The 9,963-nt window shown below is 44.3% G+C and overlaps 1 protein-coding gene and 1 long non-coding RNA gene across 2 annotated transcripts in view; one reads left to right on the top strand and one right to left on the bottom strand.

The window, feature by feature from the left end:
- The first annotated feature begins 575 nt into the window (after window positions 1–575).
- On the top strand, window positions 576–3,922 carry LOC109314469. The gene is made up of 2 exons (XR_002102296.1): window positions 576–1,142; window positions 2,826–3,922. It is a non-coding gene; the product is annotated as an uncharacterized LOC109314469 (long non-coding RNA).
- A 1,258-nt stretch (window positions 3,923–5,180) lies between these two features.
- Window positions 5,181–9,963, bottom strand: part of DFFA (DNA fragmentation factor subunit alpha) — a 9,506-nt gene continuing 4,723 nt past the window's right edge. Inside the window, exon 6 of the mRNA XM_019541668.1 lies at window positions 5,181–6,956. Within this exon, the coding sequence (XP_019397213.1) occupies window positions 6,753–6,956 (204 nt within the window). The 3' untranslated portion in view covers window positions 5,181–6,752. The remainder of the gene's footprint in view (window positions 6,957–9,963) is intronic.

The following is a 9,963-nucleotide window of genomic DNA, read 5'->3' on the forward strand; positions in this document are numbered from 1 at the left end:
AAAAGTCCCGGTGCTCACTAGGTGCTTCCAGGCAGGGGGGTGCAATCCCTGTTGCCCCCAGCTGCATGGGGGGGCTCTGCACAAGCCCCCCCCCCGCTGTGCTCTGCCTTGGTCATCTCTGGCCCTTGAAGGAAAAAAACAACCAAGAAAAGGCCTGGGACTCACCACTCCTGCAGCAGCCTCAGGGATTTGGGGGCTCATGCAGAGCCTCCCGTGGTGGAGGGCAGCGGGGATTGCACCTTGCTGGCAGCAGTGGTGAGTCTGGGGGTTTTCTTGTTTTGTTTTTTCTTAAAGGGGCAGAGCTGGCTTGGGTGGGGCACCCATGGGGGGGTGTCTGGGGGCTTATACAGAGCCCCCCATGCAGTGGGGGGGGCAGCAGGGATCACCCCTTGCCCTGCAGCACCCTCTGAGCCCGAGCTTTTTTTTTAAACAAGTGCTGGGAGCTCAGGCAGGTGGGGCAGCCATAGCTGGGCTGAGAGAGGGACAGGATGGGCCTGGCCTGGCTGAATCTCCAAATCAAATTTGACCAAATTGAATCGGGACAGTGATTCGAGTCACCGAATCAAATCACTGTCCCCTGAATTGGCCAAATCTGAAGTGAATACTAGCCACTTCGCACAGGCCTAGTAGGTAGTCCTCCCACCATCAAACCCATCCACAAAATTTACCCCTATGAATCATTTGCAGCTAAATCACCCTACTTGGTATGCAAGGCTTCCTGGTCATTATAGGAATAATGGTGAGGAAATGATGCAGTTTTTTTTTTAGCAAACAGAATGCATATGCAGCTTAAATTGACAACAAATACGCTCTTAATGTCAGCAAAACCAGAGGCTCTAATTAAGGGTTAAATCCAAACAGAGTGCCTACTTTGGGGAGTTAATTGCTCCCTGGTTTGTGCGTCATTACTTGATCTTGGAGGAAGGGGCTGCTGGAATATAAAAAATTAAGCTGGCATTTGCATCCCTGCCATAAAAAGATAACTTGCAAGAGGGAAGTAGCTTGTGGCAGAGCTGTATCAGACAGTATTCCACATGCATCCTCCTTTCTGCCTGTTTCTTCTCCTCCTGATCTCTGTATCCAGGACAATGGGAGCTGCTGTGCTTCCATCACAGGAAAAACTTTTATGGAAAGATCACAAGGTAAGTAGAAAACATACAAAACTGCTATGCCTATAATACTTGTTTACTCTCTTCTTGTACATGTCCATGTGAAGGACAGTTCTCCCCCAGTATGGGTTAGAGACATGGAAGGAACTTGGTGAGACTAGCTAACAAGAGCACTCCAGGCATTGGTTTGTTGCAGTTTTTTTCCTTCCAAGCCCCTGATGTTCTTCTCTTCTTTAGCCCGTTACTTTCTTCAATGGGATTTAGTACTTCCTTTCAGAGAACAACCTAAAAGGTGGGTACTCAGGACTTGTAGTAGAGATTGTATCTTTTATTAGACCAAGAAGATTTTTGCCAAAACATTTATTTAATTGCAAGCTTTTGGGCACAAACACCCTTCATCAAGGCATTGAAGAAAATACTGTAAAAGTAATTAAACGGTGGGTTGCATTCCTTCCAAGAATAACGGATATCATTCATGCGTCATTTAGATAAGACCATAACTGTTGGAGTTCTCTCTGCTCTTCTCCAACTCTGAAGTGCTGAGTAAATTTAACAAGCAAGAGGGGTTTTAATATGTCCCTGGCCAGAACCTCCTTTTCCCCAAACACATGCACACCTATTGTGTCAGTGGGCTGCTGGTTTTCCACCCCAGAAGTGACTGTAGCTCAGTGGAGAGAGACAGTTTGTAGAAATAATCTAGGATCATTTGCTATGAAAGGCTGCTACACTGCTGTAAAATCTGTTGGCTCTAGTCTGGGAACTCTGGCTCTGAAATGGAGATTCCAATAGCATAATGACCTAATCGCTTAGCTGCCTTGACTTAGATAATTGAATGCTATTACTGGTTGAAAAAACTGTAATTAAGTTAGCCATTTTAAGAGTTTTTCAGCCTTTTGTATTTGATTTACTGTAATCTTGAAAAAGATCCAAGAATCAGTACATAAACTGGATCATTAAAAAAGGATTTTTCACTGAAATTATGGGATGAGATACAGCATTGCAGTCTGGTAGTTCATTACACAATAGCCCTTGTCGTTTTCAATGAGGCTTTTGAAGTATGCTGAATATAGAAGAATTTTTTTTAAAGGGACATGCTATACGTAATGTGAAAGCAGGCTGTTGCAAGTTACTCTTAAGTTTGGTATCAAAAAGAGCACAGAAAAAACGCCTATGACAGCGTTTTGGGTATGGTAAGTTTGCATTCATTTTGTGTTGTTTGTTTTCCTGGGTCTGCCACACAATAATAAGGGTAAGAAAAACATTTTAAAACATGTGAACATGACTGTAAAACCAGAGAAATTGGCAAGGGAAGCACCTCTTAGCAAGTCTTAAAATTGACTCGATTTCCACTTGACATGATTTTGTCAAGTGTGAGTGTGTGGCTGTGAGAACAAACTTATGAGTCTACATGGGTTTGAGCTAAGATAACTGCTCAGCAGTAGCCCATTTCAAATGCTAAACACAAATGCTTTGCGAGCATTAGTTAATGCTCTTCATGTCCCATTCCTGTAAAATCAAGGTTTTACAAGCTGCCAGTTTGCCCCAGTATTGCTGCAGTAGATCACTGGAAATAGCTTCCACATGCATAGAGCCAAAGTCTATCTGACCTTCCTTTCTATATGAGGCTGCTTAATCCAGTCATGCAAGGTTTCATGTTGTTCACTCGCACCAGAGCTGTTCCTCCATGGAGTAAATAACTTTTGCTTCTTTTACAAGCTCCCACAGGACCAAACAGATGCACAGAGAAGCTCTCTGCCCACATTCCTGTCTGCGTTGTCTGACTGGATGTCCCAGGTGAATGAAGCGCCCCTGGCTGAGGCAGCGGTAGAGCTAGCCAAGCGGCAAGAGAGGGATGCCCTTCATCCATCCCCAGCCAGGGAAAAGTCTCCCTGCAGGAATTTCTTTTGGAAGACTTTCTCCTCTTGCTAGCAGAATAGCTCAGTGAAGCTGTACTGTAGAATGGCTTTAGCACCACCCACCTCACTCCAGATGAATGTTATCAGTGCCTGCTCTCATCTGTGAACAAATACTCTCTCTCTGTAATAAGTGATTAGACACTCTTCCTCTCTAATTCTCTAACCAACCTGAACAGTATGTGAATCAGAATTCATTCTGTGATTGAAACAGATTAAGCCTGATCCGATTGAAATGTAATTCAGATAGTATCAAAACAGCACATTTCAGTGATAAAGCAGAATATTTTCTGCCTCATCCTGTTGTTTTCATTCACCCCAAATCCTTATTGCCTGAAAAACGAATGGACAGCAGGATCAGGTTTAACAAATATCTATGTCATTATCTGTAGTAGAGATGCAAGGATTGTGTCTTTTCAATGCCTGCTTTTTAGGTTTCTTATAGCCCCAGCTGGTACAGCCCTTATTGCACAGAGTCTTTCTTCTGGAAAAAGATCTTTTTCATCATTTATTTGAAAGCTTTACCAGGAGACTTTTAGTTTGTGCATAATTTTTTCTAGTCTCCACACATTTTTCCTTTCATGCTGGTATAAATTTCTAGGGGATGTCACTTCTTTTTAATGTTAGCCTGTGCATAGAACAGCTTTGATTACTGTTAAATAACATCACAAAGGGAAAATTTAAGCAAGACTTAAATGGAGGGTGGTGGGTATTTTTTGTTTTCAAAGGCTAACTGGAAAAAAACTGAAAATAAATAGCAGGTTTTAAAAGTTTCTGTATTGTTGCTGCTGTTTTTTTTTTATTGGATGGAGTGTTTTGTCCCATATTAAAAACGAGACATCTTTGGAGGAAGCAGTCATGTTAAAATATGTCTATAGTCAATATACCAGGTTTCACAAAGAGAGGAAAACAATACAAGTTCTCTCTCTTCTCCCATTTTTCTTTAAAGCTAGAAAGGAAGGAAGCTGTATAGTGTCAACACTGCAGCCCTTGCTAGAAGGTGATATCTGTGGCTTTCCACTAGCAAAACTGGCCTCGTACTTTGTGAATGACAATTTGCATATATCCCACCTAACTGCATAGTATGTGGTGTACATAAGAAAAACACATTAGAGTTGCATGAAAAGCCATAATAAGCTTATCTTATTTTTGTTTATACATCTGAGGCGGTAGGCTTTCATTTCTAGGATGAACTTTGTGGCTGCATTGAGATAAGCGCAGATGTTTGGTTCCCCAGGGAAAGCCTGTGTCACACATGCTTTGTTGTGTGGCAAGTTACCCTGGGGGCAGTAGGGGAGGCTGGGGCCAACACTGCAAGCCACATTCATTGGCGTACTGGCCCCAGCAGCCTTATCTGGGGGCCTCCTGGGGCCACAGCAGTGACACTCCTGTTGAATGGAGCCTGGCTGACAGCTACAGCATGGGTCCAGGCAGCCCGACTCTGCTTTTCAGCAGCGCACACTGCCCCTATGTGCACTGCTCCATTCCCCCCATCCCCAGCTTTTTTTGACTCCTGGATATCCAGGAGTCAAAAAACCCAACAAAGCAGTGTGCCCAACACCTGACTGCACAGTATGTGGTGCTACATACCGCACTGCTGCACTCATCTGGATGTGGCCTGCATGTCAAATTTCAGGTAGTATAAGCCTCTGAAAATAAGGGTTTGTAATGAAAAACTTAGCAACCCTGTAGCTGCTCTATGCAAACAGTGTGAAACCAAGCTTGCTGAAAATCACAGCTCTCACCAGGGCTAGATTTGTATTCAATTACTGAATCTGTGTAATTATCTTTGTAGAACTGAGTAAGACATGGATGTGCCTGAACAGCATTTCTGATGTATATCTGCTCTTCCGCATAGCTCCTAGGACAGCATATAATAGACTAAATACTATCCCTACAGTAGCAGGAAAACTATCATCTTGCTACTGCTTAAACTGTCAGAAGAAAAGTGTTGTGAGAGATTATTACTTTCCCTAATTTGTCTCATTTCAAAAGAGAAAGGCAGTTTAAAGCAAAGGCCAATGTTGCTTTTCCCCCTTAAACAACAGAACACTAGTAGTATTTGGCAATTAAGTCCTGCAGTTTCCTGTTAAGGGAAGTGTGACACCCCACTACCATTATCTCCTGGTTGCTCTAACTAAGATTCAGGAAGGTTTTGTATGAAATAAAAGAGTTAATCGTAGCTTCTTATAATTGTGTTAAAGCAGTGGATTTTTGCCTACCTTATATAATGGCACTACAAATGACTGGGGTCATGTTTATTACAACTACACTTGCATTGCGCTTATGGCACATTCATTAAAGCTAGATTGCAATTTCTATACACAAGGGGCACATTTGAGCATTTGGCTTTTTCTATATTTTTAGCAACTAGTATACTGCATTGCTTAACCTAAATGTTAGATTAATGGGTTATGCACGTAGCTGGAAATGCCTATTATAACCAGACTCTGCTCCTCTTTTTTTTTTTTTTTTTTTTTTTAAATGCTTCAGAATTGTTACCTATCTCTCTCCCAGGACTGAACTGTGTTTTTGTGCAAAGTTGCTAATGTTGCTGGCAAAAGCTAAGTGATGCCCTTGAGGAAGTTATTTGCCACCCCGTCTTCAATTAGAAACACCCAGACCGTGAAAGTTCCCCTACCACACCCTGGTGCCTCGGAGAAGTTAAGGTACATCTATGAATTAGAAAATTATGTTCTTGATGAACAAGTCACATAATATGTGCATGTATATATATTCACCGGAAGTTAGCTTAGTAGTAGGGTACAAAAGGTTTCAATGCCTTTTTAAAAATATTTTAATCATTAAAAGAGTCAATCAATATGAATAAGGTCATGATGCTGTATCAAAGATAAAGACAGAAATACAGACAGCCCCACTATTAATTTTGTGCAAGAGGACTTCTAACCAAGCTTTTTATCCTCGAAACATTTCACAAATAATAGTTCTCACACCAGTCTCCCGACCAGAAATGCAAAGTGTTAGAGGCTAAAAGTCATTTGATTAAACTCTTGCTCAACTAGCCAAAATTGTAATGTGAAATTTGAAGTCAAGTGCCAGGAGCCCAGGTTGGGAGTTAGTCAATGCCAAAAGAGCAGTTGCTGGGGAGTGTGGTAACCTTACTAGGTCCCCCCAGGAATGAGCACTGAATAGCGCTCTGCTTATTGCTGCACTTTACATTATAACTCTAAACTGAACAAGTAGGTATGGTCTGCCCTCCTGCATGACCTCAGCACTTGGTATAGAAATGAATGCTTACATAGTGATCCTCTGTGCCTTCTAATCATTAACTCAGCCTCACAATACCCCTGTGAAGTACATAATTCTCTTTTAAGATGAGAGGAAAGACAAGGTAAGTGACTTTCGTGTAGCCACCAAGACTGTCGGAGCCATGGTTAGCAATCAGGAGCTCCAGATTCCCGGTCCTGCATCCTTCTCTCCACTGCATTTAGCAAGACGATGATTGTGTTCACAGAAGTTACTTGAAGTTCTGATTCTTAACCTCCCCTCTTCCCCTTCCATAATGCCTTTGGTTATACAACATCCTAGAGTCTCATGCCACAGGAATTAACTGTCAAGGCAAGCCCAGTTTTCTCAGTTTGCTTAAGCTAGTGCATAGCGTGAACAGCAAAGTGTGGTATTAAGACACTTGTTTGTTTTGCCTCTTGTGCCCCAGAGACACGTTTCCTTGATACCTAAAGCACTGCCAGCAGCAGGTCTACAAAGTTTCTTACTTCCTGCGTTTTGAACTTAGCCAGTCTCCCCAGGGCAGTGATTTCTTGACCTTTGACATGCTCCTCAGCGACTGTAGAGCTTGCACTTGCTGTAGGCGCCTTGAAAGCTCCTGATCACAGGCCTGCTGGAGAGCTTCAGTCTTTTGCTTGTCCCAGCTTAATGCCAGAGCCAAGACTTCCGTGTCTTCTTTGAAAACCAACTGTGACAGAAATAGAAGTTACTGACACACAGACTCCTACTGCTGACAGCTTGTCTCCTGCAGCAGCTAGAACTTCCTCTAGCAACACATCCTCCTGAAGCACAACCCTTCCCCCACTGAGAACAGGTGGGTCATCATGAAAGAGATGTTGAATTGCTAATAACAGATTTGATATATTTAATCAAAACTAGGCACTCTGTGGAAAAAGGGTGCAATAGCTGGACAACTGAGACATTTTGCAGTAGTTCCAGGGGCATGATGTTGATCCCTGCTCTAGACATGCTGAAAGCTGACTCCTGTCAACTCGGCTGTACATGGGTAACCTGATCGTTTAGGTGGTCGAGTCAAAGATGGCTCTATGTGAGACTAGGCATATGTCCTCCTTATGTGGCATCAGATATGCAAGCCTGATGGACCATTCAGTTAGGTAAACATTTGAATTTCTATACCCAACTGGGGCCCCCTGGCACTTTTATCCGTAAGGAACACAAATCCCTGGCTTAACACTCTTGTGTGTCAGCCCTAATTTGTTGCCTTAGGTTTTTTAATCTGCTTGGCATCTGGAAAAGTCCAGCAAAACCTCACAACAGGACACTGAATGCTAATTCTTGCCAAACAAGGTCAATGTGCTTCGACCTAGACGAAGGGGTAAAAAGCACCCTGTTAAAAATTTGCTGATGACACTAAGATGTGGGGGGATGTGGGCACATTAGGAGGAGGGAATAGGCTACCTAGACAGGTTACAGGGGTGGGCGGATGAGAATACGATGGGATTCGACACTGACAAGCGCAAGGTGATACACCTGGGGCGGAAGAACCAGAACCATACCTACAGGCTGGGGAACTCCCTTCTTATCAGCATAGAGGCAGAAAAGGATCTTGGAGTCATCACTGATGCCAAGATGAACATGGGCCGGCAGTGTGGGGATGCAGTCAGGAAGGCTAACCACACCTTGTCCTGCATCCACAGATGCATCTTGAGCAGGTCCAGGGAGGTGATCCTCCCCCGCTATGCGACACTGGTCAGGCCGCAGCTGGAGTACTGCGTCCAGTTCTGGTGCCGCACTTCAAGAGGGATGTGGACAACATGGTCAGAGGACAGCAAGGCAGGCCCTACGAGGAGAGGCGACGGGACCTGAACCTGTCCAGCCTCCACAAGAGAAGGCTGAGGGGGGATCTGGTGGCCTGTTACAAACTAGTCAGAGGGGACCAGGAGGCATTGGGGGAGTCCCTGTTTGCCCCAGCACTACCAGGAGTGACTAGAAATAAGTCACAAGCTGGCAGAGGATAAACTCAGACTAGACATCAGGAGGTGCTACTTCACTGTCAGGGCAGCTAGGATCTGGAACCAACTTCTAAGAGAAGTGGTGCTGGCTCCTACCCTGGGGGTCTTTAAGACAAGGCTAGGCAAATCACCTTGCTGAGGTTGTTTGACCCCAATACTCTTTCCTGCTATGGCAGGGGGTCAGACTCAATGAGCTGCTCAGGTCCCTTCCAGCCCTACCAATTATGAAACCTTGTTTGTGTAGAGGGAGAGGTAAATCCAAAGACTCTCCACAATTCCAAGGTAGGGGTTTATTTGCGTTATGCTGGCTGGTAGATATTGCAAAGTGCTGCCAAATGCAGCGCCATATTCAAAGAGCTTGCTTGGTAAAATAGTCTGAACTCTGGGTGACCATATTCTGTGAATGGCTGACAAAGCTCCAAGCAAGTATTTCCTTTAGAGAAGGAAGTTTGACAAACAACTGTCTGGAAAGTGGCAATGTGACACCATAGGGGAGGTCCAGGCAGAGAGGCTGCAGCAAAGTAGACAGAGACATTAAAACCTCACTGTTTGTGCCTTAAGCTGTGGAACCCCAATTACTGATGTAGTTCAAGAGGAAATTTCCCCATTTCTGTCCCTATGCCCTCCTTGCTGGAGGTCTTTACTCACCTCCAGATCCTGACTGTCCAAGCTGAGCTCTGGGGCAGGTTTTTCTTTCAGTGCAGTAAGTATCCGGTCACTGAGTGTAATTTTGGTTGAGGTGTCTGTATCGCTGGCTCCAGCGTCAACCACATCCCCTCTGAGCGCTGCTTCTGGTTCTGAAGAGTAGCAGGAAGAGTGCATGTGTGGCCACGGGCATGAATGCTAATGTAGGGCTGCACAAACGCTTTGGATGAGTTTGCTCTCTCCTCTGCTACGGCTACTGCTACATCCTCACAAGTGCCTTCCCAGCCCCAGTGACTTGCTTGCAGCTTGCCCACCATCCCTCCTCCTCTAATTCAACCCCACCCTTTCAGATTCTTTCTAGCTGCCCAACCCTTCCTACCTGCTGCCTTGCTTATGATGCTGCCCTCTTTCTTCAAGGCCTCCAAGTAGAGTTCCAGAAGCTGCTTTGACTGTCGTTCTTCCTCCCGCCTGTCCAGCACTTGCTGCAGGGTATCCTGTAATACTTGGACTTGGGGTTGACTTTGGGACAGCTCCTCAGCTAGCTCTATGCATGGTACATCAATGAGCACCTGAGTAACAAAGTGGACTCCTGTCACATGGAATGATTTAGGTAAACCCTCATTTTGAATATTCTCTCTTCTTGATCACAGCATAAGGAGGCCCTAAACCCCAGCCAGCCTCCCAAATGATGCATTCATAGCAGCAAAAGTCTCCCTGTTGAAAGAAGCCTGTGAGAGAAAGTTTTGCTATGTGCTTCCATGCCAAGGCAAATCAGTCTAGTTATAAGCAGCTCTAACAGTACTCATAAATCCCAGTAGTTTTAACAAGCAGCCACAACGTACTCAGAAAGGTGTGAAATTACTGCCCAACTTTGGAATAAGAATGTTTATGCGAACTGTTGGATCTGAGTGTGACACATACCAACAGCACTTAGCATTTGAAAAAAAAAAAATCAAGGCTGTTTGCTCCATTGTTAAATGAGCACCATAAGGTACAGTCACTACAACCAAATTCTACTACATGCCAATGTAAAGAGGCAGGGAGTGGTCTAACATACAAGTGGTTTCTTCTTGGGAC

This window comes from Crocodylus porosus, unplaced genomic scaffold, assembly GCF_001723895.1.
Source record: "Crocodylus porosus isolate Cpor-Errol unplaced genomic scaffold, CroPor_comp1, whole genome shotgun sequence".
Lineage (NCBI taxonomy): Eukaryota > Metazoa > Chordata > Crocodylia > Crocodylidae > Crocodylus > Crocodylus porosus.